Genomic DNA, 27,862 nt, shown 5'->3' on the forward strand with positions numbered 1-27,862 from the left:
CAAGAGACCAAAAAATGTAGATGAGCTGAAGGCCACTGGTCAAAGAAACCTGGCTTCCATACCACCTCAGCAGTGCCACAAACTGATCACCTCCATGCCACGCCGAATTGAGGCAGTAATTAAAGCAAAAGGAGCCCCTACCAAGTATTGAGTACATGTACAGTAAATGAACATACTTTCCAGAAGGCCAACAATTCACTAAAAATGTGAAACTTATGAAGTATTCTAATTTGTTGAGATAGTGAATTGGTGGGTTTTTGTTAAATGTGAGCCAAAATCATCACAATTAAAAGAACCAAAGACTTAAACTACTTCACTCTGTGTGCACTGAATTTATTTAATACACGAGTTTCACAATTTGAGTTGAATTACTGAAATAAATGAACTTTTCCATGACATTCTAATTTATTGAGATGCACCTGTAGATTACAAAACGAATTACAGATTCAAATCCTTGCAATCCTTGTACTATTTTCTATTTAGGATATGTATGATTTTAGGATACATATAAATCGGTCTGTTCAATATAATACTGCCACTCTGACTGTTCAGAAGCCCTCATTGTTTTGGTGTAATTTGATTAAATTATAAATGACATCACTGAATAGTTTTATTTTTCTCCAAAAACATATTGCACCCTTAAGTAACTTCTGTATAGTTATAGCTAATTATGTTTTCAAAAAAAAGTTGAAATTGCTGTGTGAAGTAGCCTAATTAATTACATCATCCCTGACATCAATACAAACAAACAAACAAAAAAGATAAAAATAAATAAATAAAATAATAAAAAATAGTAAAAAAAAAAAAGTGCACTTATGAAAAATCACTTGGGGTACAGAGAGTTTAACAACATTTTCAATAGGCCAAACCTAAATGGTGGCATCTGTGTACCTCTGACAGTATTTATAGGGTTGAGATAGTGTGGACGCTCTTTCAGTGCTTGATCACTGGCAGATCACTCTCAGTAATTTCTAAGGGAAACAAAACAGAGCACCGCCTCTTTAACCACAAACCCATGCCAGACAGCACGGCTATCTCTGCACGGAATGCCGGCTATTGCGAACAGGAGTTGTATTCTCTTCTATTTTCGGACTACATCGTGGGCTCTGGATTCTGCTAGAGGACACTTATCTCAGCTTTACCAATCAAGGTCGACAGCTTCTGAGGCGCCTATTTGCTGAGGAGGATCTGATTGTATCAGTAACCTAGTATGAACATCATGCATATCTTGTGTTAAATTGATCATACCACTAGTCTTTCAACTAGTCTGTCAAATAAGGCAAAGACAGATACCCTTTTAATACACACACAGAAATGGACTGCACCAAGTAGCCTAGATAAGAAGTTAAATCCTTATCTCAGAAATTAGTAATAGGAAGCCTTCAGTTATAAGCACAGATTTCATCCTGTCATAACAGTTAAAGCCTACTCTTAAAAATCCCTTGATAGTTCTTTGAATTGCCTGAGCTAATTGGTCCATGTTGTATGGTATGCAGTTAATCTGTACATTTAGAAAGTAATCATATTATAAATATATATATATATATAAATTAGATATGCATACAACTTATATTTATTATGCTAATAAAACCACAAATATAAATACTACATTGCCTACGTGTTTTGTTCGATACTGTTACTATCGTCAGTAAACGCATCTTTTCTTGAGCGTTAATTTAGCGATAATTTAACTTTTGTGGTAATAGAAATATTGTCTGAAAACGCTGTTGTATCCACAAAATTCTCTTCCCCGCCCCAATCTTTTACTATCTTACAGGAGTTCAAGTCATAATTAGGGCCTCCAAAGAGATTAGCATTTTTATTGTAATTTTTTTGGCCAATTATAACATCACTTAAGTCTTTAAAGAAATAGAGATGTCACGTACTTTAACCTCTGGACAACAGTGTATAAATCACAACCAACAACAATGTCGTTTAAAAATAACCCCCTTACAGTACGGTTCCTCAAACCTGTTTGCCTTTTGTGAAGGCGCAGGGCTGGACCTCAGGACCACACAGCCAATGAGCAGCTGAACACACACGGACACATGGGGATATCTGACATATCTCCCCAACTCTGACCTTGAGGGAAACAATAAAAGAGGAACGGGCCACTTCTTTCGAGGCCAACCCGTTTAGACGTTACTGAGGTTAGTATTCAAATGCATGTGTTTCCACAGCGCTGTTTGGATAGGGCGCCGTGCCTTGCATGTGACGAAACATGTAATTTGAAGAATTATTATAATAATTTTTTTTACACAAATACTTACCAAGATTGTGGATTAGAGATTTTTTTCCCCCTCCACATGCCTATGAAAAACGCAACAAAGTGGAGAAAACGTTCTTCTAACAAAGTTTCTACGACGTTACAGGTGTTTGAGCCCAGGTCTGGGACCAGAAGCGTTAATCATGTCCCGCTTTATGGAATCGAGGGATTTTGGAGATGCGACCACATTTCTGCGTAAAACCAACCTGGAACAACTCGCTGCGCAGTCCCATGCGTTTGATGGTACTGTCATACCTCCTGTTTGTGTCCTGTGTGAAAACCAGATATTTTATTGGTGCACAAGCCTATCAAAACATTTAAATAATTGATTTGAAATAATATCCGATTCTGAATGAATGGGTTTCACATTGAAATGAGCGTGTATTATGCATGTAAACACTAGAACATTGACAATTCCTAGATATTTTGACATAACACCAGCTATTTTTTTTACATGCAAAGCAATGCAAAATACATTTATATCATATCCTACATAGCGTAATAACAATAATAGTAGTAGGCCTAGTAGTAGTAGTAGTATTTTTATTTGATTTAGCAAGCATAAGAGCAAATTTACCATGGTATGTAATGTTATTAGTTACCTGACAGTTCATTTCAGAAGTAACACATACTGTACTTCTGTGTGCAGGGAAGAAACGTGTTTGGATTCCAGATGAGAAAGAAGCCTACATTGAGGTGGAGATCAAAGATACAGATGGAGATAAAGTCATGGTGGAGACCAAAGATGGAATGGTCAGTGAAGCTTCAATTATTCTTAATCACTGTTTGTCTAATTTTTCAGTAAGTATATCAGTTATAACAAGGTACATTTACTTGAGAAAAAGCAATTGTATAAGACTCGCTTTAAGAGAAAAATCTTGAACCTTTCTTAACTCATGGCAAATATTTTTCTTGTTGTAAGCAAAAATCGAATAATATCTTTGTTCATGCAACAAACAAAACAAATACAGACATATCTAGTTATTTTTAACGGTATTTTTACTATAGAAAAATATAGATTAAAAAAATATATATTTTATTGCAGTGTACATCAAAAACAATGCTGTGTATTATATTGTATTTAGCAACTCAAAGATAAGTTCAGCAGACTCAAGTGAGGAAAAAAATGCATATTTTCATTGAAGTAACTACGCTTGATCTAAAATGGAAATCGAAAGCGTATCACAAGGTGGTGATTCAATTCTTTAATCTAATACTGACAGATGTTAACGGTGAAAGAGGAAGACATTCAGCTGATGAATCCCCCGAAGTTTGACATGATTGAAGACATGGCCATGCTTACGCACCTCAACGAGGCCTCTGTTCTTTTCAACCTCAGCCGTCGCTACAGTTTCTGGATGATCTACGTGAGACACCACATTATCATTTACTGCTAAACAGCTGTCTGTGACCAAAAGAGGTTTAAGAATAACTTGAGAGTCAAGTTATCTGTTTCTGTAACGCTCTTGATGACTTTTATCATTTCAGGTCTGTCTCAGTCCTAATGCGTGTGCTTTTTGTATGTCCACAGACATATTCAGGGCTGTTTTGTGTGACAGTTAACCCGTATAAATGGCTTCCCGTCTATTCTCCTGAAGTGGTGGCAGCATATAAGGGAAAGCGTCGCACAGATGTTCCACCTCACATCTATGCCATAGCAGACAATGCCTACAATGACATGCTAAAAAGTATGTTATGAAACACATTTCACTTTTGATCTTAATTTCCATGTCTTATATGTTGCATGTATTTTGATTCAGAATACACTTACTGTAGGTCAAAACATCATTGATCAATTTAATGGCCTTTATTTTTTAACATACTTTTAAAGTGATTTGAGCTGTTTTTTCTCCTGCAGATCGTGAAAACCAGTCAATGCTTATCACGTAAGTGACCCTCCATTACCCCATTACATCTCTATTCTACAACTATTAGGTCAAAATGTTCTGAAATCCTTCTTGCTCATTATTTAATCATGAAGCGGTATAAAAAAAAAGGGTTTTTACCATTTTGAAAAGTTTTCATTTTTTCTTCTTTAATCTTCAACTTCAACCTTGAATTTAATATTGTTTCATGTATATTTCACATAAATTTTGTCCATGCCTAGCGGAGAATCCGGTGCTGGCAAAACTGTCAACACGAAACGTGTAATTCAGTATTTTGCCATTATAGCTGCTCTTGGCGATGCAGGGGGCAAAAAAGGAGTAAGGGCAGAAACTTCACTTCTGTCTTTTTGTCATCACCCATCCTTATCCTTTGTTTTTTTCTCCCTACGAGTCTTATTTTTGTTCCTCTTGATTTTTTTTTTATTCTTGATTTTTAATAATGTCTGAATGTTTATCTATTCCTTTTGGATTCACAGACATCCTTTTAACCGATAAAGAGTGACCCTCAGAGTTTTGATACCCTAGTTTTGTATTCCCGTTCCAGTATGTTTTTATGAACCCTTTTTATACCACTCTTTACATTGCCCTTTTCCCTTTTTGCATTGTCTCTCATTATTGTCTCTTGCTTTTAACATTACAAACTCCTTTTTCATTCTTTGCCTTTTTGAAAAACAAAACAAAACCCTGACTTCATCTATTTTCCCCTCAATCATGACGGATAATATTTCATTTTCATTTCCATTAGATTGTTCTGTCCTACTCATAGATATAATTTTGGTGTTGGATTAAAAACTCACAATTTTTCTGTTTTCAACGTAAATAGGGTACATTAGAGGATCAGATCATTGAGGCAAACCCAGCTATGGAAGCGTTCGGCAATGCAAAAACCCTGAGGAATGACAACTCATCCCGCTTTGTGAGCGAACATCATAAGAGGAACACAACATCTCATTTTCTTTCAGTATTGTTCTCCGTCTCACTTCCTTCCCTCTCTTGAACACAGGGCAAATTCATACGAATCCATTTTGGTCCAACAGGGAAACTAGCATCTGCTGACATTGACATCTGTAAGCTGATCTAAACAATATTCCTATCTTAATAGATTAAATATACTGTTTTTCCTTCAAACCCTGTTCCGTTTCACATTCTCTTTTGTTTAGATCTTCTGGAAAAATCCAGAGTGATTTTTCAGCAAGCTGGAGAGAGAAGCTACCACATCTACTACCAGATCCTCTCGCAGAGGAAACCAGAACTCCTAGGTATTCAGAGGAATCGCCTACAGCATGACTACTATTTAAGATGAAGTTTATACCAAGTATAAAAATCTACATGCCTGCAATATTACATTCCACAGTGCGCTGTGCGACTTAAAAACCAAACCTCTTCCATCTTCCATCACAGACATGCTGCTGGTGTCATCAAATCCCTATGACTACCACTTCTGCTCGCAGGGAGTTACAACTTTGGACCACCTGGATGATGGAGACGAGCTGCTTGCAACTGATGTAAGTACTGCTTGTATGAAGGAGATCCATGTAATGAGATTCTTAGATACTAACTATTCCACATTAAACACTGAATAGCCACTCACCTATAAGGAAACTTGCTTACTGTCCTCTCTAGCATGCAATGGACACCCTTGGCTTCACCACTGAGGAGAAGTATGGCTGTTACAAGATAGTTGGTGCTATCATGCACTTTGGTAATATGAAGTTCAAAGTGCGGCAGAGAGAGGAGCAAGCAGAGGCGGACGGCACTGAAAGTAAGAGGGATTCTGTCGTAAGCAATGTCAGTGTTTTCGGTTTAGTGACTTGGTTTGGCTAAGCGCTGTCATTTTTTTACCCAGGTGCAGACAAAGCCTCCTATCTCATGGGGATCAGTTCAGCTGACCTCATAAAGGGACTGCTTCACCCCAGAGTGAAAGTGGGCAATGAGTACATTGTCAGAGGACAGACAGTTGAACAGGTCAATTTGGTCAGAGTAATGATGAATTGGCTTCACTACTGTATAATTTCATCTTGCAGTGAGAGTATTTGGGCTTTTGTGTCATAACAGGTGACCTATGCTGTTGGTGCTTTAGCCAAAGCCACATATGACCGCATGTTTAAATGGCTGGTGAGCAGAATCAATAAAACTCTGTACACGGCTCTTCCTCGTCAGTTCTTCATAGGAGTGCTGGACATAGCAGGCTTTGAGATCTTTGAAGTAAGTCAGCTGATTACTGTCAATCATATTGCTTTGCATCACTCCTTACCACTCTTTGCACATCACATGTGGATCTTAAAGATAGAAAACTAGATTTTCCCATTAATCTTCATTCCCAAAACTTCATTTGATTGTCACAATTTTGAATTTTAAAATCTCAAGATTGATTTTTTTTTTTTTTTACCAAATGACAATATCTTCTGCACCACTTTTCAGTGATTCACAAAAAAAATTACTTTCATAAACTGGTTCTTTCTAGTGAACCAAAAATATCCATTGCAAACAATGTAGTCCAATTAACAAACAAATGACTTGAGTCAGACCTTGTAGTGAATCATTTAAAAACACTCATGAACTCTTAATGAATCATTTAAAAACACTCATGAACTCACTCTGACAAAACATTTACTACATGTGCTCTTTGAATTTGTGGTTACTGAATCAACAAGAAGTTAATATTGCAACTGAAGTACATCGTTTGGGCCCTGTTATTAATTTACCAAAATTTTTTTGCAATGTACCAAGTTATAATGTTTCCTGTATAAATTACAGCAATAGCTAAAATAAAATGTCTCTTACTGTATCTAAGCAAAATAGACATTGCAATTCATACATACTTAAATGAACTGAATGATAAAAATGAATCAAAGTCAGATCGAATTTCAGGAAATGTTTATTGATACCCAACCCTATATATTATTCAGTCCTCATTGTACCTTAAACTCTTTCTCTTCTTTTTTCCTAAACAGTTAAACAACTTTGAACAAATGTGCATCAACTTCACAAATGAGAAACTGCAACAGTTTTTCAACCATCACATGTTCATCCTAGAGCAGGAGGAGTACAAGACAGAGGGCATAGAGTGGACTTTCATAGACTTCGGATTAGACCTGCAGGCCTGCATTGATCTCATTGAGAAGGTTGATATAGAATTATATATAATTCAGTGAAAGAATGTGTATGTCTGTGTAAGATAAGTACACTAAGCTACTCTAGCTGTTACATCCCTCTTGCATTGTTTGCAGCCGTTGGGTATACTCTCTATTCTGGAGGAGGAGTGCATGTTCCCTAAAGCCACAGAGAGCAGCTTCAAAGCTAAACTCTACGATAATCACCTTGGCAAGTCTCCCAACTTCCTGAAACCAAGGCCAGACAAAAAACGCAAATATGAGACTCAATTTGAGCTGGTGCACTACGCTGGAGTGGTGAGTGGAAATAACTTCATATTTACACACATATTTCAAGGCTATTTTTACCATAGCATACAATAGAGTCTTTATAAGCCACATAACTGGAGCCAGTGGAATTTGTTAAGCAATTTACAGTATGCATTTCTGCCATAGAATGGCACCATTTAAGTAACAGGGATAGTGTGGACCATGCTGAGGTTAAGTGCCTTGCTCAGTGACACAATGGTGATAACTCAAGCCTTGATCACTATAATTCACTTAAAATATAATATTAATTCACATACACATGTATGTTGTCAGGTGCCATATAACATCAATGGATGGCTTGACAAAAACAGAGATCCTCTTAATGAAACAGTGGTGGGAATCTTCCAAAGGACGTCAAACAAGTTAATGGCAAGCCTCTTCGAGAACTTCATCAGCTTAGATTCAGGTGCATATTATTACAACTGATATTCAAGAGTTCATTCCAATGGACCTGATTGTACTGAGGTGTTTAACGTGTATACTTACAAGTACAGAAGCAAAGCCAGGGAGCAAAGAGAAGAGGAAGAAAGGAGCATCATTTCAAACAGTGTCCCAGCTGCATAAGGTGGGTCAAATTATGTCTAAATGCACCAGAAAAGCCACTTTTCACTTCTTTAAATATCTGCAAATGTTAAAACTATATAGATATTGGAAATGACTTGGAGAGTGAGCCAGTTAAGACTTGCAGTGATGTTTAGGTAATCTGACCCATGAACATCACTTTAAGTCTGTGCTGGCTCAGCTTTCACCAGCTACAGATTGAAAGATGCAGGTAAGATCTGGCCCAGTAGTTAACATCATTAGTGTAGAAACAGTAAACTGAACATGTTGCATTATGGACTGCGCTTTGAATGATCTTTCCTTCTCTATCACTCTAGGAGAATCTAAACAAGTTGATGACTAATTTGAGAAGCACTCAGCCTCATTTTGTACGATGCATTATCCCCAATGAGACAAAGAACCCAGGTACAAAACATGCACAGTGCAGAGGATAAAACCATTTGTTGTACAACACGATCTCCATAAACCTATTGTAAACACATTGTCAGTCTTCAGTTCTTGTTCTTGTATCTGATAGGGATGATGGAGCCATTTATGGTTCTGCACCAGCTTCGCTGCAATGGAGTCCTGGAAGGGATCCGCATTTGCAGGAAGGGATTTCCCAACCGCATTCTCTATGCAGAGTTCAAACAGCGGTTAGTTTTTCTTCATGGGTCACATTTGAAATTTCATCAGCACACATGGAACTGGATAATGCTGGAATAGAATTTTACCCATCTATCTATCTTTCATTTTCAATTTGAATGCTACCCAAGTCCCTTTCAAGGAAAGTCTGTTCACTCGGCGGCCATATTTGCAACACCTCCAGGCAGCTATTTTGGGCATCCAAGACCAAGTCCTATCTAAATGAATGAGGGAATCCTGAAATCTCGAAAACTGCTAGCTGAACTCACAATTTCATTACTTATTTCAAATCAGCAACCAAATCTGAAATGAACTACCCCATAAATGTTGTTCCTTATGCTCAAATAGCATTAAAAAGCATATTTTCCCATCTAGACCAGCTAATGCGCATGTGCAGTCATAAACATGAGTCTCTGGTTTCTATGAGAACCAGGGCTTCTAACAGCCGCTGCAGTGATGCAATGACTTTACCACTCAGCTATTGGCTGTTTTATTCAGGTGGCGGAACTATTCCACCATATTGCTTGTTGCAGTTTCTCCCATTCATAAGTAATAGGAGTGAACCTTCTTTGTATACTGTATCTACAGTCTTTGATTCTACTACTATTCAAATTCAGTTGCAGTTCTGTATCTTGTTTACTAGCTTAATGAAAAAGTAGCAATTTAAAAGTCAATTCTGAATGGCACATAGCCCTATTATGAAGATGAATAAAGATTACATTAAACCGTCATGATTTACCAGTTACCGTATCCTGAACCCTTTGGCCATCCCAGAGGACACATATGTGGACAGCAGGAAAGCTGTAGAAAAGTTGCTTGGGTCTCTGGATATCGACCACACGCAGTACAAGTTTGGCCACAGCAAGGTTGATGAATTTGTCCTCACTCAATCTCTTCCTACTCAGTATTTTCAGTCCTTCAAAACTCATGCTAGACTACGCTGACCTGTGAATCTGTGCTCCTTCAGGTTTTCTTTAAGGCGGGACTTCTTGGCCAGCTGGAGGACATGAGGGACGAACGTCTGTCTGAGATCCTCACCTTGCTGCAGGCCTTCTGCAGGGGCAAACTCATGCGGATGGAGCGCAGGAGGATGATGAAAGAGAAGTATGTGCCGTTTGGATTTCCAAATCATGACAATAGTTATAAAGTGTCTAAATAACCGAATGCAAATAGTTGCTATTACTCACTAACTAAAGAAAGTGTCAGTTTGCAGATCTCGCTTACTTGAGCCCGTTATAAACACTGTGATAAACTGTTGAGAGTGTGCACAGGCCTGTGAGCCTGCAAATGTATGGGAGGAATGTCCAAAGTGCATGCAGACTATGTTGTGGCGTGTGTCCGGCGTGTGTCTGTATGTTTTGTATGTGTGTGTGCGGTCGCTACAGAAAAAGCCAGTTAAACCCCCTCCACCCCAAATGGCATTTACAAAAGCAGGTGTGGAGGTGGGTCATATATCCCGCAAACAGCGCACATACCAGTTGTTGACGGTTCCTTACCAGAGTCCCCCCTCCTGTCTTTATTATAAATAACGCTCTTTTGTCCAGAAAGGATATGGCTGGGAGCAGGCTGAAAATAGCTGAAATGCCATCCCAGGTGACAGGGTATTAAGTCCTCTTGTTTCTTCAAATGGGTTCAGCTTTAGATAATCAACAACCTCTGCCTGACTTTTGACTGTTCCTGATTGTGTCGCCGCTTCAGCAATGCGGAATTGATTTACTCTTTATGCATGTTCAGTATCACAGTGGGAATACTAATATGGAACAAACGAAACAATGGCGTGTGGCAGCCTGGCCCTATTTGGTGCTAGACATACTGAGCTAATTTAGAACAACAAGGGCGGGGAGTGTGAGGTGCAGGGCAGGCTACAAAATGCATGGGGCTTCTTTTATTCTTGGACAAAAGAGCAACGTTTGAAAGAGTTTTGAGAAGGTGTAAAAGTCTTCATCTTGATACTACTCAATTAGGCTTACAGTAATATCTTTTGTTGAAACTTTGCAATGTATTCATCTGATGTTTTATGTAATACTTCCTAGACATCTCTGTTAATACCAGCACCAGGGTCAATGACAGGATTCGCATTTTGTTCTAGATCTATTAATTTAAAACTCTGTTTAAAACTCTGTTATTTTGATATTTGATGATAAGTCAAAATATCAGAGTCTTACAACTGTCCTGATATCAGACGGAAAAACAAAATTAATTAAAAAAAACTTATTTTAAAACAATGGAATTCTTTCTGAAGAAAGGTTTGTAGTGCAATCAACATGCACAGAGAAAAAAGGTTAAAAGTTAATTAATTAATTAAGAAATATGAATTTTTTTTTTTTTTTTTAAACATTTTACCTTGAAAAATTATTTTAAAACTTTTTTTTGGAAAACAATGATTAAGATACACTCCATGCACTTAGATGTAAGGAAAATATTATTATATTATAAGGTGGTTACACCACAAGGCATTTTTAAGAGTCGTTTAAAATTTTCTTGGTTGGTTTTGAAACCAACAGTCATATACATTACGTAATTAATCCACCATCTCATTATCTTCACTCAGGGAAGCTCTAATGGTCATTCAGTGGAACATCCGTGCTTTTTACGCCGTCAAGAACTGGCCATGGATGTGTCTGTTCTTCAAGATCAAACCCCTGCTGAGGAGCGCAGCTACAGAGAAGGAGCTGGCTTCACTGAAGGAGGAATTCCAGAAGCTAAAAGAAGCTCTTGAGAGGTCTGAGGTGAAGAGGAAGGAGTTTGAGGAGAGACAGGTCTCTTTGGTGCAAGAGAAAAATGACCTCTCTCTACAGCTTCAAGCGGTTAGTGTCAGAGTTGATTCACACCACTGAAACAAGTTAGAAATCAGAATCACATAGTTTCTAACATGATGATTTCTTGATGGCTTTGTGATCATATCTTGATGCATCATACATTGAGTCAAACACATTCTAACCCCAGGAGCAGGATAACCTGGCTGATGCTGAGGACCGCTGTAACCTGCTAATCAAGGCTAAGATCCAGATGGAGGGGAAAATTAAGGATCTGATGGAGAGGCTTGAAGATGAAGAGGAGGTTAATGCCACCATCTTGGCCAAGAAACGCAAACTTGAGGATGAGTGTATTGAACTGAAGAAAGACCTGGATGACCTAGAGATTACTTTGGCCAAGGTGGAGAAGGAAAAACATGCCAATGAGAACAAGGTAACAGACACGTTCTTGGATGGGAAAATGTTGTCTGCATTTGATGCTTTAATGAACTGATTAGCAAGAACCTTCTTTTTACTTTTCTCAGGTGAAAAACTTGTTGGAGGAAATGGCTGCATTGGATGAAACCATCCTCAGGCTGACAAAAGAGAAGAAAGCCCTGCAGGATGCTCATCAGCAGGCTCTGGAAGACCTGCAGAATGAGGAAAACAAAGTGAACATGCTGTCCAAGGCCAAGATCAAACTTGAGCAGCAGGTGGATGATGTGAGTATGAAGTGGAATCAGTTAAACCCTACGAGACAAACTTAGTTCACCCAAAAATGAAAATTAGCCTGTGTTTTTCTCACCCTCGAGCCATCCTAGGTGTATATGACTTTCTTCTTTCAGACGAATCCAATCGGAGTTATTTTTAAAATTGTAATGGCTATTCCAAGCGTTATCATTGCAGTGGTGGGTGTTTCTCTTGAACAGTTCAAAACACGATAAATAAAGCACGCGCATCCGTAATGAAACGTGCCTCACACGGCTCCGGGGCATGAATAAAGGCCTCCTGTAGCGGATATTTGGAAATATGGATATTTTTCTTACAAAAACACATGGAATCGCTACAGGAGGCCTTTATTCATGCCCCGGAGCCGTGTGAGGCACGTTTCATTACGTATGCGCGCGCTTTATTTAACGTGATTTGGACAGTTGAACAGAAACAGCCGCCCACTGCAATGATAGAGCTTAGAAGTGCCAGGACAATTTTTAATATAACTCCGATTGGATTCGTCTGAAAGAAGAAAGTCATATACACCTAGGATGGCTCGAGGGTGAGTAAATAACAGGCTAATTTTTGGGTGAACTCACCCTTTAAGAGTCCATAACAATCCGTAACTCCTTAATCACTGGGCAGATTTACAATTGGAAATAAAATGCTTATTAGCGAACACAACTCAATGTTTATTATTATTTCCTAACTGTAACAGTTAGAGGGATCTTTGGAGCAAGAGAAGAAAGTGCGTATGGATCTGGAGCGAGTGAAGCGGAAGCTTGAGGGAGATCTAAAGATTTCCATTGAGTCATCCATGGATTTAGAGAACAACAAACAACAGCTAGAGGAAAGACTGAAGAAGTGAGATTTTACAGACATTATGCAGTCTTAATGTTGCAAATGGAAGCACTGTACTATGCTGTATGATCAATTGAGCTCTAATGAAGTCTGTTTATGGTCTTTTCTAAAGGAAAGACCTTGAAATGGTTCACATAGGTGCAAAGATTGAAGAGGAGCAAGCCTTGGTTATGCAACTGCAGAAAAAAATAAAAGAATTACAGGTAATTATTTGGCTAATGACCGAAAATCCCGCATTTTCATAATGAGTTATTACTATAACAGTATTATGGTAAACTCTTTACAGACACGTATTGAAGAGCTTGAGGAGGAACTTGAGGCTGAAAGAGCAGCTCGATCAAAGTCAGACAAGCAGCGTGCTGATGTATCAAGGGAACTGGAAGAGTTAAGTGAATGTCTGGAGGAAGCAGGAGGTGCTACCGCTGCCCAGATCGAGATGAACAAGAAGCGGGAGGCTGACTTCTTAAAAATGCGGAGAGATCTGGAAGAAGCCTCACTGCATCATGAAACTACTATGGCCATGTTGAGGAGAAAGCATGCGGACACTGTGGCTGAGTTGGGGGAGCAACTGGACAACCTGCAGAGGGTTAAACAGAAGCTGGAGAAGGAAAAGGCAGAAATCAGAATGGAGTCTGAAGATCTGGCATCTAACCTTGAACATCTCTCCAGAGCCAAAGTAAGACATCTCAATGTGCTTTACATGGTTTCTGAGACTCATAATGCCACTGTCTTATCATCCATGGAGCTCATGGTTAAAACATATAGAGTGAACATGAACTGGGTTGAAAAATACTTTATTAACAGTTGTTAAATGCCAAATAAGAGAGTTAACAGAAAGACTGTTGTTTGCAGGGCACAACAGAGAAAATGTGCAGGATGTATGAAGACCAGATGAATGAGTCTAAAACCAAGGTTGAGGAACTCCAGAGGCAGCTAATGGATGTCACCTCTCAAAATGCACGGGCCCAGACAGAGAGTGGTCAGTGTCCTGCACTATGAAACAGAATAAAGATCAGGAGCTAGAAATAAGGAAGTCTCCCATAGAAATTCAGATTTACATTTGTCTTAGAAACAAGTGGCAAAACAGAGCTCAAATAACGTAAGAAAAAGGCCACTGGCACTTGGTAAAGGCTTTGCTTTCTCTTTTCGGTCTTACGTTAACAGCCGAGGTCAGTCGCAGACTGGAAGAGAGAGAGGTTCTGGTTATGCAACTGCAGCGGACAAAGAGTGCTCTCAGCCAGAGCATGGAGGAGCTGAAGAAACAGCTAGAAGAGGAATGCAAAGTGAGCCAGAATTTTACTACATTGGATGCACTTGTGCCATATCTCTTAGGATCAATCAATTAAAATTTCTAACCACAATTATTCAATGTTTGCTGAAGAAAGACATGAAACATAACAATATTGTGGCAGACAAGAAAAGCATGGGGGGGGGAAGCCTTTAGAAGTTGATGTATTTTTGTATACTACTGATTAAATGTTTGGGATCCGCAAGATGGGGGGTAAGAAATGAATACTTTGATTCTGAAAGGACAGATTAAACTGATTAAAAGTGACTTTTACAAAGATTTTAACAATGTTTTTTGAGAACCAAAATCAGCATAAAGAGGATGATTTCTGAAGCATCATGACTGGAATTATGGATGCTGAAAATTCTGTTTTACCATTACAGGAATAAATTACATTTTAAAATATATTTAAATAGAAAACTGTTATTTTAAATTGTAATATTATTTTAAAATATTACTGTATTACCGTATATTTGATCAAATAAATGTGGCTTTAGTGAGCATAAGAGACTTATTTCAGGAATATAAAAAATCTTATTGACCCCAAACTTTTGAACAATAGTGGTTATATATTCAGTATATTCATCTTAATTGCATCATATTTAAAATCATACTGGATTTGTGTTTATGTACCAGGCAAAGAACAGTTTAGCTCATGCGGTACAGTCATCCAGGCATGATTGTGAGCTTTTGAGAGAGCAGTTTGAGGAGGAGCAGGAGGCCAAATCTGAGTTGCAGCGTGCTCTGTCTAAAGCCAACGCCGAGATCGCACAGTGGAGGACAAAGTATGAGACTGATGCCATTCAGAGGACTGATGAACTAGAGGATGCCAAGTAAGAGATCACTCTGCTGTCAGTCGGTGTAACGTTGTGTCTTGTTTACTGAACAAACAGAATTGCTACTTTATTTTATAAAACTGATTTATCTTCCTTCAGGAAGAAGCTGGTTGCACGGCTCCAAAGTTCTGAGGAGGCAGTGGAAGCCTCCAATGCCAAATGTGCCTCGCTGGAGAAGACCAAGCACCGTCTGCAGACTGAGATTGAGGACTTGATGGTTGATTTGGAGCGTTCTAATGCTGTGGCTGTTGCACTGGACAAAAAGCAACGCAATTTTGATAAGGTCAGGATGAAAGTATTTAAATATTTGATTTAACCAGCCATTGTTCATATTTATTTTCTACTAACACATATTTCTTATTACTATGTCCAGGTCCTGTGTGAATGGAGGCAGAAGTTTGAGGAGACACAGGCCGAGCTGGAAAGCTCTCAGAAAGATTCCCGTAGTCTCAGCACAGAGCTCTTCAAGCTCAAAAACTCCTATGAAGAAGCCCTAGACCAGCTGGAGACAATCAAAAGGGAGAACAAGAACCTGCAGGGTACAAAGACTGTACATAGACTTCAGGAAAGGGTGTATCTGTGAAATAGCATACATTTATAATAAGGAAGGGAGATTCGATTTTGGTCCAGAATGATTTTCAAAATGAGCCCAACCAATATGTTTGTTTTGCAGAGGAAATTACTGACTTGACTGATCAAATTAGTCATGGCAACAAGTATTATTTAGACAAAATCATATACATTTTAACATTAGACTTAACATGAAAATAATTACTAGCTTATCTGTATCTACCAGTATTTTAATATCAATTCATACCTATTGATTTGTATTACTCACAATGAAATCGTTGAAATTTAGCATGTTAGTGCTCTTTTATCAAATGCAATTGGTTTGTCTTCTCAGGACCTGCAATTAGTGTTCTATGAGTAATTAGTCATGGCAACAAGACCATCCATGAGCTTGAACAGATGAAGAAGGTGCTGGACCATGCGAAGAGCGGCATCCAAGCAGCACTGGAGGAGGCTGAGGTGATGAATATTACCTGAGATATCAGACAATGCTCACCTGCGGACATTAATAATTATATACTTTGGTAAAAAACTAATGTGCCTCTAACTCTGTCTGATTTAGGGCACACTGGAGCATGAGGAAAGTAAGACCATACGCATCCAGCTGGAGCTCAGCCAGACCAGAACTGAAGTTGAAAAGAAACTTGCAGAGAAAGATGAAGAGATTGACAATCTCCGGTAAGGGAGAAAGACAAGAAAGCATACTATTAAAATTCCAGCATATAATTAAGTCACATTAAACTATTTATCAATGCAGTCGAAACCATCAGCGGACTCTGGACACCATGCAGACCACACTGGATGCAGAGATCAGAGCACGTAATGAGGCAGTCAGGGTTAAGAAAAAGATGGAGGGAGATATGAATGAGATGGAGATCCATCTGAACCATGCAAACAGACAAGCTGTGGAGTCTCAGAAAATGGTGCGCAACCTACAGCTTCAAATCAAGGTGAGACAGAAGGACTGGTTGAATCAATATGCAGGTTAAAAAGATAATCAACTATATGGAAGAACTGAATAATCTTAAAATCTCAAACTGGGAATAATCTTTAGGGATGCATAATATAGTGATTAAAGAATGTTTTTTAAAATTATCATTATCTGTTGATATTGAATATTTAATTGTCCATGCTCATTTCCTCTAATTTTACATTTAGATTATTTTTGCTGTCATCTAATATTCCTTTAAAGTTCATCAATACCATGAATAATTTAATAACACTTAAGATGTAATCTTTAGCCGATCTCAAAATGAGTGTCCATTTTCATAACGTACATAATAATGTTGTGATGCCTAAGTTCACTTGTAGCATTTAAAATAACTGATTTAATTTTTTGCAAAAGTAAAGAGCTTTAAGAGACAAGCCGAGGATGCAGTACGTACCTCTTGTTCATTTACGTTGTCGGCTTCATTCTTTTTGTATATAATTGGGCCAAAATGGTGTTTGAAAAAAATATATCATGTGACCTGTTAAACAATATGGCGTTGTCCATTCTAAGGCACACAGATTTCAGAGCTCTGTGTTCTACTTTGGTATGGCAGGAGGAGCAGGCCAACTGCAATATGTCTCGGTTCAAGAAGATCCAGCATGAGCTGGATGAAGCCGAGGAGAGGGCAGATATAGCCGAATCTCAGGTCAACAAGCTACGTGTGCGCACCCGAGAGACTCACGTCGTCAAGGTAACACACACTCAACTGATCTCAGATACTTAAATAGATCGATCACCCAAAAATGAGATTTCTGTCATCATTTACTCACCCTCTTTCTTCTGTGGAACACAAAAGATGATATTTAGTTTTTCATCCATACAATGAATTTCAAAAGGGTCCAAAACAACACTGGAACCCATTGACCCATTTTCATTGTATTGAGGAAAGAGAGAGAGCGAGAGAGAGAGAGAACACTAAGACATTTCAAAATATGCTCTTTTCTATTCCACAGAAAAAGTCATACAAGTTTGGAACAAGGAAAATAAAAATGGCAGAGTTTCATTCTTGGGTGAACTCACCCTATAAGTGTGAATAATCTGAAATAAAAAATAAAATGAGTCATAACAAACATACTTTTTTGTTCACAGATCGTGGAGTGAAGACTGACTTAAGCCAGATGACTTTTAAGAGTCATGTATCGTGTGACAAGTACCTTTCCTTTCTTTTTGGTCTTTGTATGATGCTGCGAAGGCACAAAGGTTTTGGAAATGTTTAATGCTTACTGAAGGCCAATGCAAACTGATTTTTCTTGTTGTGATTGAAGATTTCAAAGATAAAATGCTGATTTTCAAATGTCAAACAGTAGTCTTGAAAAGTTTTTTGTTTAAGTGTTTGTTCATATGTCCTTCTTGGAAAGGTCTCAGACTGCTGAGCTCATAATTTGCAATGTTTTGGAAAATCAGTGTCATTACAGTACAGCTGAAGAGCAGCACGAGGAAACAGCTGCGTGCCTCTCGTACCTTTCTGTAACAGCTGATCTGAAACTGGACTGAGTTTAAGGACCCACAGGGTATTTGAAAAGCTATTTGGACATGATAAATAAACAGCGCCTAAATGGAAATGTTTCTTTGATCATGTCAAGTTGCACAGAAATTCATTTGGAATAAAAATGCTAAGAATGTGTTCTTGTTTTTCTGGTCCAGCACAACCTGTCACCAAATAATGTACCAAACCCACACTTCTAGTTTTAACAAAGTGGATTTACTGATCACTTTTATGTCCTTCCAGGGACGAAAACTCAAAAAGTTGAGTCACAGTTCGTCTCCTAGAATTTTACATTTTTGATTATGATGATTTCAAATTAAGTAAATGTAAATGATTTAAAATGTAATATTATCTGGCTGGTACGAAAAAAAGTTAATCTTACTAAGGTTTAACTGGTCTCTCCTTTACCAGTTTACACACTGTTGTAATCAGCAGGAATCTGACAAAAGACCAATTAGAGACAATACAAAGTTGTAATTATAATTTAACTTAAAGAGATAGATCCCCCCGAAATGAAAATTCTGTCATTAATTACTCACCCTCTTGTCTTTCCAAACCCGCAAAACCTTTGTTCATCTTTGGAACACAAATGAAGATATTTTTGATGAAATCTGAGAGCTCTCAGACCCTGCATAGAAAGCAATGGAACTGACATGTTCAAGGCCCAGAAAGGTAGTAAGGACATCATTAAAATAGTCCATGTGACATCAGAGGTTCAACCATAATATTATCAAGCTATACTTTTTGTGCACAAAGAAAACAAAAATAATTAAGTAATTATAAACTTTATTTAGCGATTTTTTCTCTTCCATGCAAGTCTTCTCTTCCATGCTGCTGACACAGAAGTCTGCGTTCTGATGTAGAACGTCCATCTCTCTTAGTTCATCGGCTGTTGTATATTCTGGTTTGAATAAGTAAGGCTTGTCATCCTCTCTGTCTAAATCTTTAGACATGTTTAGAAGACTTCTTCCTCTGCTTGTAAACAAGGTGTAGCACATCTGGGTTCTACATCAGAACTCCAGCTCTTGTGTCAGCAGCACCACACGCATGGAAGAGAAAAAATTGTTGAATAAAGTCATTATTTTTGTTTTCTTTGTGCACAAAAAGGATTCTTGTAGCTTCATAAAATTAAGGTTGAACCACTGATGTCAAATACCTTTCCTTTCTTTTTGGTCTTTGTATGATGCTGCGAAGGCACAAAGGTTTTGGAAATGTTTAATGCTTACTGAAGGCCAATGCAAACTGATTTTTCTTGTTGTGATTGAAGATTTCAAAGATAAAATGCTGATTTTCAAATGTCAAACAGTAGTCTTGAAAAGTTTTTTGTTTAAGTGTTTGTTCATATGTCCTTCTTGGAAAGGTCTCAGACTGCTGAGCTCATAATTTGCAATGTTTTGGAAAATCAGTGTCATTACAGTACAGCTGAAGAGCAGCACGAGGAAACAGCTGCGTGCCTCTCGTACCTTTCTGTAACAGCTGATCTGAAACTGGACTGAGTTTAAGGACCCACAGGGTATTTGAAAAGCTATTTGGACATGATAAATAAACAGCGCCTAAATGGAAATGTTTCTTTGATCATGTCAAGTTGCACAGAAATTCATTTGGAATAAAAATGCTAAGAATGTGTTCTTGTTTTTCTGGTCCAGCACAACCTGTCACCAAATAATGTACCAAACCCACACTTCTAGTTTTAACAAAGTGGATTTACTGATCACTTTTATGTCCTTCCAGGGACGAAAACTCAAAAAGTTGAGTCACAGTTCGTCTCCTAGAATTTTACATTTTTGATTATGATGATTTCAAATTAAGTAAATGGAAATGATTTAAAATGTAATATCTGGCTGGTACGAAAAAAAGTTAATCTTACTAAGGTTTAACTGGTCTCTCCTTTACCAGTTTACACACTGTTGTAATCAGCAGGAATCTGACAAAAGACCAATTAGAGACAATACAAAGTTGTAATTATAATTTAACTTAAAGAGATAGATCCCCCCGAAATGAAAATTCTGTCATTAATTACTCACCCTCTTGTCTTTCCAAACCCGCAAAACCTTTGTTCATCTTTGGAACACAAATGAAGATATTTTTGATGAAATCTGAGAGCTCTCAGACCCTGCATAGAAAGCAATGGAACTGACATGTTCAAGGCCCAGAAAGGTAGTAAGGACATCATTAAAATAGTCCATGTGACATCAGAGGTTCAACCATAATATTATCAAGCTATACTTTTTGTGCACAAAGAAAACAAAAATAATTAAGTAATTATAAACTTTATTTAGCGATTTTTTCTCTTCCATGCAAGTCTTCAATGCGCATTCACAAGAGTACCACGACGCATGCGTGTGATGCTGCTGACACAAGAAAGCAATGGAACTGACATGTTCAAGGCCCAGAAAGGTAGTAAGGACATCATTAAAATAGTCCATGTGACATCAGAGGTTCAACCATAATATTATCAAGCTATACTTTTTGTGCACAAAGAAAACAAAAATAATTAAGTAATTATAAACTTTATTTAGCGATTTTTTCTCTTCCATGCAAGTCTTCTCTTCCATGCTGCTGACACAGAAGTCTGCGTTCTGATGTAGAACGTCCATCTCTCTTAGTTCATCGGCTGTTGTATATTCTGGTTTGAATAAGTAAGGCTTGTCATCCTCTCTGTCTAAATCTTTAGACATGTTTAGAAGACTTCTTCCTCTGCTTGTAAACAAGGTGTAGCACATCTGGGTTCTACATCAGAACTCCAGCTCTTGTGTCAGCAGCACCACACGCATGGAAGAGAAAAAATTGTTGAATAAAGTCATTATTTTTGTTTTCTTTGTGCACAAAAAGGATTCTTGTAGCTTCATAAAATTAAGGTTGAACCACTGATGTCAAATGAACTATTTTAACAATGTCCTTACTACCTTTCTGGGCCTTGAACGTGAACGTGAACTGATTTCATCAGTAATATCTTATTTTGTGTTCCGAAGATGAACAAAGGTCTTACAGGTTTGGAACGAGATGAGGGTAAATAATTAATGACAGAATTTTAATTTTTTTGGTGAACTTTCCCTTTAAAAGGTAAATAATATGAATTTGATGCATAGGGATAGAAGAAAACAGTATTTTTTATAACTAACTTAATATTAATCTATTAGTCAGTTAGTTACACACTAAGCTTGCATACATACTAAACCTGATATTTAGTAGGACTAGGTTTTGTTGCTTTCAATGTACTCGTCTTAAACAGATGTAATCTAACAAATGTAATTAATTTAACATAAGTAAAAAGTACCTCACCTCACCTCAAAAAAAATAAATTATAATAATAAAACCCTGCCATTCCGGCCAGAGTCCCTGAGCGATGCCAACTTGACTCAACAAGCAACCTGGTCAGACTGAAGAGAGACGGGGGAAAAAACTAAAACAAATAGAAGGGACTGTTGTTTTTGAATTATGGAGAAAGAACAATTACATAATTTCGTTTATCAGTATAGAAAACAAAAATTGTAGATTACATTAAATATAAAGTAACCCCGGAAACTTGCTGCAAAATAATATATTTGAATTTATCACTCTTTTACAAAAATAATTCCAAAGTTAAAATCTTAAACCTGGCTCTATATCCCTACGGTTCCATAACAAACCAATTTTTACAGATGAATTAGTAGCCATACAGACAGAAACATGCTTGTGATAAAACAAGATCTTTATTTTCTTCTGTTGATTTTGTGTTGTCACTCTGTGAGTTCGGGGCTGAAAATGTAAAATTTTAGGTCAAGTGAGAACTACATACATAACATAAATATACAGGCAGTATGTAAACTAAGCCAATCACCAAAATTAGACATTAGAATGTCCCTGAATTAAATAGTCTTTTTTTTTTGCAGTAAGGGACAGTGGGCAGTGAGGCTCTTCCTGACTACTTCCAGGAGTTTACTAAAACAAATAGAAGGGACTGTTGTTTTTGAATTATGGAGAAAGAACAATTACATAATTTCGTTTATCAGTATAGAAAACAAAAATTGTAGATTACATTAAATATAAAGTAACCCCGGAAACTTGCTGCAAAATAATATATTTTAATTTATCAGACTCTTTTACAAAAATAATTCCAAAGTTAAAATCTTAAACCTGGCTCTATATCCGTACGGTTCCATAACAAACCAATTTTTACAGATGAATTAGTAGCCATACAGACAGAAACATGCTTGTGATAAAACAAGATCTTTATTTTCTTCTGTTGATTTTGTGTTGTCACTCTGTGAGTTCGGGGCTGAAAATGTAAAATTTTAGGTCAAGTGAGAACTACATACATAACATAAATATACAGGCAGTATGTAAACTAAGCCAATCACCAAAATTAGACATTAGAATGTCCCTGAATTAAATAGTCTTTTTTTTTTGCAGTAAGGGACAGTGGGCAGTGAGGCTCTTCCTGACTACTTCCAGGAGTTTGTCATGTCTGAATGCGTAACTGACAAGCCAACCTACAGGAGGCGAGAGAATTTAGCACTAGAGAACAAGGCAGCTGTAACTCTACCAACTTAAAAACATCCAGACCCTAGTGCCACTGCAAACACAAACACACCTACAGTGGCATTACATATTCCCAAGCACATTCATTTCACATTTAATACTTTGAGCCAACATACATTCATGCTATTGAACACGAGCAGATCAATACCCTCAGCACCATGAATACCCAGATACACTTGCATCCACACACACACACACACACACACACACACACACACCTATTCTGTAATATCTGAATGGACTAGGTCTTATAAACTTTTTCCTAATTCTGATGTAAAGAGAGTCCTCTCAGTCTATAGTCACAGCTCCAGGAAGTCTCTGTCCAGGTCCCTGTAGGCTTCATCAATGTAGGAGGCAATAGCACAGCGTGAGCTTCTTCCAGAGCCCAGAAGCACTGAGACCGTCTCCTTCCAGTAGGTGAAGGGAATACAAGAGCTCTGTTTTTGGAAAGAGATAGAAAAGTTTATGCCTTAAGAGTTCACAACCGTGAGAGGATATCTGTGTTTGGTCAATGGAGCCGAGCTCACGTTCTCCAGGCAGGTGCTGTCCTTGTCCTTGTTGAGGTAGTGGTGCTGCCAGAAGCGCAGCAGGTTGTGGAAGTTGTTGAGCAGGCAGCCGGGATATTTCTCTGCATATTCCTTCTCTTGCAGAGCGCTCAGATAGAAAGGCAACTTACCCCGCCTCCGCGCTAGCATCAGAATCACCAGACTGGTGTTCAGACAGCTCACGTTCTCCTGTGATTGATCAAAATCATGCCAATCAGTTTTAAGGGTCAATGGTATATATATAAAAAATCAGTAACACTTTATTTTATGGTGTTATTCTTGTTACACGTACTTACTATAGTAATAATAACAATACGCATAATTACATCTAGCTAACACTAAACCAAACACTCATCTTAACCCTAATCATATAGTAAGTACATAAAGTTAAATATTACTCAGTACTTAAATGTATAATTACACCGTAACAATGAGTGTAACAGAAAAATTGTAAGTAGAGTTTTAAAGAAGTTCTTAAAAATTTAACCTTTGTATTACTGTTGGCTTAAAAAAAAATATATGTATATTAATAAATAAATATTAACGTCTCTAAAATTGTCATGTGTTGAAACCAGTAATAACATATTTTGCTTTGAAATAAACTTTGAAAACATGTAAATGTACTGATCTTAAACATTATTTCAGAAATTCAGGACAATGAAACTATGGTTATTACAGAATTAATTTATTTCAATTCAGAAATTAAAATAGTGTTACCATATGCATGTATGCATGCATTGCATTAATCATGTATTTTTGAATACATTTAGAATGTAACGCCCTTGAGTGAGATGATTCAGCTCATCATTTTGGATAACAGCATAAAACAGACACATTTAGAATGTTCCTAGTTCATGTGTTATTAATTATACTGACCATTTTTAAAAGTTTAAAATTTAAGTTAATAAAACTTTAACTGAAAAATTACATTTCAGTTTAAAGTGGTCATATGATGCGATTTCAAGTTTTCCTTTGTCTTTGGAGTGTTACAAGCTCTTGGTGCATAAAGAAGATCTGTAAAGTTGCAAAGACTAAAGTCTCAAATCCAAAGAGATATTCTACCTATTCTGTAATGCATCTGAATGGACTAGGTCTTATAAACTTTTTCCTAATTCTGATGTAAAGAGAGTCCTCTCAGTCTATAGTCACAGCTCCAGGAAGTCTCTGTCCAGGTCCCTGTAGGCTTCATCAATGTAGGAGGCAATAGCACAGCGTGAGCTTCTTCCAGAGCCCAGAAGCACTGAGACCGTCTCCTTCCAGTAGGTGAAGGGAATACAAGAGCTCTGTTTTTGGAAAGAGATAGAAAAGTTTATGCCTTAAGAGTTCACAACCGTGAGAGGATATCTGTGTTTGGTCAATGGAGCCGAGCTCACGTTCTCCAGGCAGGTGCTGTCCTTGTCCTTGTTGAGGTAGTGGTGCTGCCAGAAGCGCAGCAGGTTGTGGAAGTTGTTGAGCAGGCAGCCGGGATATTTCTCTGCATATTCCTTCTCTTGCAGAGCGCTCAGATAGAAAGGCAACTTACCCCGCCTCCGCGCTAGCATCAGAATCACCAGACTGGTGTTCAGACAGCTCACGTTCTCCTGTGATTGATCAAAATCATGCCAATCAGTTTTAAGGGTCAATGGTATATATATAAAAAATCAGTAACACTTTATTTTATGGTGTTATTCTTGTTACACGTACTTACTATAGTAATAATAACAATACGCATAATTACATGTAGCTAACACTAAACCAAACACTCATCTTAACCCTAATCATATAGTAAGTACATAAAGTTAAATATTACTCAGTACTTAAATGTATAATTACACCGTAACAATGAGTGTAACAGAAAAATTGTAAGTAGAGTTTTAAAGAAGTTCTTAAAAATTTAACCTTTGTATTACTGTTGGCTTAAAAAAAAAATATGTATATTAATAAATAAATATTAATGTCTCTAAAATTGTCATGTGTTGAAACCAGTAATAACATATTTTGCTTTGAAATAAACTTTGAAAACATGTAAATGTACTGATCTTAAACATTATTTCAGAAATTCAGGACAATGAAACTATGGTTATTACAGAATTAATTTATTTCAATTCAGAAATTAAAATAGTGTTACCATATGCATGTATGCATGCATTGCATTAATCATGTATTTTTGAATACATTTAGAATGTAACGCCCTTGAGTGAGATGATTCAGCTCATCATTTTGGATAACAGCATAAAACAGACACATTTAGAATGTTCCTAGTTCATGTGTTATTAATTATACTGACCATTTTTAAAAGTTTAAAATTTAAGTTAATAAAACTTTAACTGAAAAATTACATTTCAGTTTAAAGTGGTCATATGATGCGATTTCAAGTTTTCCTTTGTCTTTGGAGTGTTACAAGCTCTTGGTGCATAAAGAAGATCTGTAAAGTTGCAAAGACTAAAGTCTCAAATCCAAAGAGATATTCTTTATAAAAGTTAAGCGTCAACCACGTCTACCTAAAACAGCTCATTCTAACATGCCCCCACATGTCTACGTCAATATGTGGAAATATTAGCATAATGCCGCCCAAATGTGCACGCAAAGAAAGAAGGCGTGGTTTCAGGAACAGCAGTCGTGTTGATGCAGCCATGTCAGGGAGACGCTGTGTTTCAGTGTTCGAATTTGATTTTATGGACAACAGTTTTTTTAACCTAGAAGAGTACAAGGCTGGCTCTGCACAAAGGCTATTTAAAAATTTAAAAAAGTAAATTCCGACTTTGCTATGACAATCTGGCGCTTCTGAATCAGCGACTGTAAGTATGTTTTGTTATTAGTTTAAGTATTTGCTGTTGACTGTTCAAATGCCTTTTTCCTAATTCTGATGTAAAGAGAGTCCTCTCAGTCTATAGTCACAGCTCCAGGAAGTCTCTGTCCAGGTCCCTGTAGGCTTCATCAATGTAGGAGGCAATAGCACAGCGTGAGCTTCTTCCAGAGCCCAGAAGCACTGAGACCGTCTCCTTCCAGTAGGTGAAGGGAATACAAGAGCTCTGTTTTTGGAAAGAGATAGAAAAGTTTATGCCTTAAGAGTTCACAACCGTGAGAGGATATCTGTGTTTGGTCAATGGAGCCGAGCTCACGTTCTCCAGGCAGGTGCTGTCCTTGTCCTTGTTGAGGTAGTGGTGCTGCCAGAAGCGCAGCAGGTTGTGGAAGTTGTTGAGCAGGCAGCCGGGATATTTCTCTGCATATTCCTTCTCTTGCAGAGCGCTCAGATAGAAAGGCAACTTACCCCGCCTCCGCGCTAGCATCAGAATCACCAGACTGGTGTTCAGACAGCTCACGTTCTCCTGTGATTGATCAAAATCATGCCAATCAGTTTTAAGGGTCAATGGTATATATATAAAAAATCAGTAACACTTTATTTTATGGTGTTATTCTTGTTACACGTACTTACTATAGTAATAATAACAATACGCATAATTACATGTAGCTAACACTAAACCAAACACTCATCTTAACCCTAATCATATAGTAAGTACATAAAGTTAAATATTACTCAGTACTTAAATGTATAATTACACCGTAACAATGAGTGTAACAGAAAAATTGTAAGTAGAGTTTTAAACAATTTCTTAAAAATTTAACCTTTGTATTACTGTTGGCTTAAAAAAAAATATATGTATATTAATAAATAAATATTAACGTCTCTAAAATTGTCATGTGTTGAAACCAGTAATAACATATTTTGCTTTGAAATAAACTTTGAAAACATGTAAATGTACTGATCTTAAACATTATTTCAGAAATTCAGGACAATGAACTATGGTTATTACAGAATTAATTTATTTCAATTCAGAAATTAAAATAGTGTTACCATATGTATGTATGTATGTATGCATTGCATTAATCATGTATTTTTGAATACATTTAGAATGTAACACCCTTGAGTGAGATGATTCAGCTCATCATTTTGGATAACAGCATAAAACAGACACATTTAGAATGTTCCTAGTTCATGTGTTATTAATTATACTGACCATTTTTAAAAGTTTAAAATTTAAGTTAATAAAACTTTAACTGAAAAATTACATTTCAGTTTAAAGTGGTCATATGATGCGATTTCAAGTTTTCCTTTCTCTTTGGAGTAATACAAGCTCTTGGTGCATAAAGAAGATCTGTAAAGTTGCAAAGACTAAAGTCTCAAATCCAAAGAGATATTCTTTATAAAAGTTAAGCGTCAACCACGCCTACCTAAAACAGCTCGTTCTAACACGCCCCCACATGTCTACGTCAATATGTGGAAATATTAGCATAATGCCGCCCAAATGTGCAAGCAAATAAAGAAGGCGTGGTTTCAGGAACAGCAGTCGTGTTGATGCAGCCATGTCAGGGAGACGGTGTGTGTTTCAGTGCGAAAGCAAAAGCACTTTAATTTGGCCTTCCGGAAGTAGATGCAATTAGGAATCATTGGTTAAGATTTATTTACAACAGAACAGCACAACCCAGATGTTCGAATTTGTGCAACGCATTTTATGGACAACAGTTTTTTTAACCTAGAAGAGTACAAGGCTGGCTCTGCACAAAGGCTATTTAAAAAA

At 37.3% G+C, this 27,862-nt stretch overlaps 4 protein-coding genes and 1 long non-coding RNA gene across 5 annotated transcripts in view; 2 read left to right on the forward strand and 3 right to left on the reverse strand.

Annotated features, from left to right (window-relative positions):
- Nucleotides 1-2,103: 2,103 nt before the first annotated feature.
- LOC107560867 (myosin-7B-like) lies at nt 2,104-16,749 on the forward strand. The gene is made up of 37 exons (XM_016245141.1): nt 2,104-2,150; nt 2,373-2,509; nt 2,916-3,019; nt 3,490-3,633; nt 3,798-3,954; nt 4,125-4,152; nt 4,374-4,470; nt 4,976-5,068; nt 5,156-5,219; nt 5,313-5,411; nt 5,554-5,657; nt 5,776-5,914; nt 5,999-6,117; nt 6,208-6,357; nt 7,107-7,277; nt 7,383-7,562; nt 7,848-7,980; nt 8,069-8,139; nt 8,453-8,540; nt 8,653-8,770; nt 9,502-9,625; nt 9,727-9,863; nt 11,311-11,566; nt 11,706-11,948; nt 12,040-12,216; nt 12,924-13,069; nt 13,179-13,269; nt 13,353-13,742; nt 13,919-14,045; nt 14,231-14,349; nt 14,991-15,187; nt 15,290-15,473; nt 15,564-15,729; nt 15,864-15,906; nt 16,138-16,219; nt 16,323-16,438; nt 16,518-16,749. Exons 2-37 carry the CDS (start codon nt 2,410-2,412, stop codon nt 16,747-16,749), a joined length of 4,989 nt encoding a protein of 1,662 aa, XP_016100627.1. The 5' UTR covers nt 2,104-2,150; nt 2,373-2,409.
- Nucleotides 16,750-17,099: 350 nt separating this feature from the next.
- On the forward strand, nt 17,100-18,333 carry LOC107560916 (uncharacterized). Its single transcript, XR_001605778.1, has 3 exons — nt 17,100-17,137; nt 17,305-17,442; nt 17,841-18,333. It is a non-coding gene; the product is annotated as an uncharacterized lncRNA (long non-coding RNA).
- Nucleotides 18,334-22,615: 4,282 nt separating this feature from the next.
- LOC107560920 (short transient receptor potential channel 4-associated protein-like) lies at nt 22,616-23,522 on the reverse strand. The gene is made up of 2 exons (XM_016245218.1): nt 23,286-23,522; nt 22,616-23,195 (listed from the first exon to the last, which is right to left on the reverse strand). The coding sequence occupies exons 1-2, from the start codon at nt 23,451-23,453 to the stop codon at nt 23,058-23,060; spliced, it is 306 nt and encodes a 101-aa protein (XP_016100704.1). The 5' UTR covers nt 23,454-23,522; the 3' UTR covers nt 22,616-23,057.
- LOC107560921 (short transient receptor potential channel 4-associated protein-like) lies at nt 22,616-24,913 on the reverse strand. The gene is made up of 3 exons (XM_016245219.1): nt 24,677-24,913; nt 24,366-24,586; nt 22,616-22,976 (listed from the first exon to the last, which is right to left on the reverse strand). Exons 1-2 carry the CDS (start codon nt 24,842-24,844, stop codon nt 24,449-24,451), a joined length of 306 nt encoding a protein of 101 aa, XP_016100705.1. The 5' UTR covers nt 24,845-24,913; the 3' UTR covers nt 22,616-22,976; nt 24,366-24,448.
- A 1,225-nt stretch (nt 24,914-26,138) lies between these two features.
- The window catches only part of LOC107560917 (short transient receptor potential channel 4-associated protein-like), a 10,221-nt gene continuing 8,497 nt past the window's right edge, over nt 26,139-27,862 (reverse strand). The window contains exons 18-19 of the mRNA XM_016245214.1: nt 26,405-26,611; nt 26,139-26,314 (exon numbers count right to left, since the gene is read on the reverse strand). Coding sequence (XP_016100700.1) covers nt 26,177-26,314; nt 26,405-26,611 — 345 coding nt within the window. The 3' untranslated portion in view covers nt 26,139-26,176. The remainder of the gene's footprint in view (nt 26,315-26,404; nt 26,612-27,862) is intronic.

Source organism: Sinocyclocheilus grahami, unplaced genomic scaffold, assembly GCF_001515645.1.
Source record: "Sinocyclocheilus grahami isolate Dianchi unplaced genomic scaffold, SAMN03320097.WGS_v1.1 scaffold747.1, whole genome shotgun sequence".
NCBI lineage: Eukaryota > Metazoa > Chordata > Actinopteri > Cypriniformes > Cyprinidae > Sinocyclocheilus > Sinocyclocheilus grahami.

Coding starts and splice junctions, on each gene's coding strand:
- LOC107560867 (XM_016245141.1), top strand. CDS start 2,410: ATGTCCCGCTTTATGGAATCGAGGGATTTTGGAGATGCGACCACATTT. Junction 2,510..2,915: donor GCAGTCCCATGCGTTTGATG/GTACTGTCATAC, acceptor TTCTGTGTGCAG/GGAAGAAACGTGTTTGGATT. Junction 15,907..16,137: donor CAAATTAGTCATGGCAACAA/GTATTATTTAGA, acceptor TCATGGCAACAA/GACCATCCATGAGCTTGAAC.
- LOC107560920 (XM_016245218.1), bottom strand. CDS start 23,453: ATGCTAGCGCGGAGGCGGGGTAAGTTGCCTTTCTATCTGAGCGCTCTG. Junction 23,196..23,285: donor ACAGCACCTGCCTGGAGAAC/GTGAGCTCGGCT, acceptor TTCCAAAAACAG/AGCTCTTGTATTCCCTTCAC.
- LOC107560921 (XM_016245219.1), bottom strand. CDS start 24,844: ATGCTAGCGCGGAGGCGGGGTAAGTTGCCTTTCTATCTGAGCGCTCTG. Junction 24,587..24,676: donor ACAGCACCTGCCTGGAGAAC/GTGAGCTCGGCT, acceptor TTCCAAAAACAG/AGCTCTTGTATTCCCTTCAC.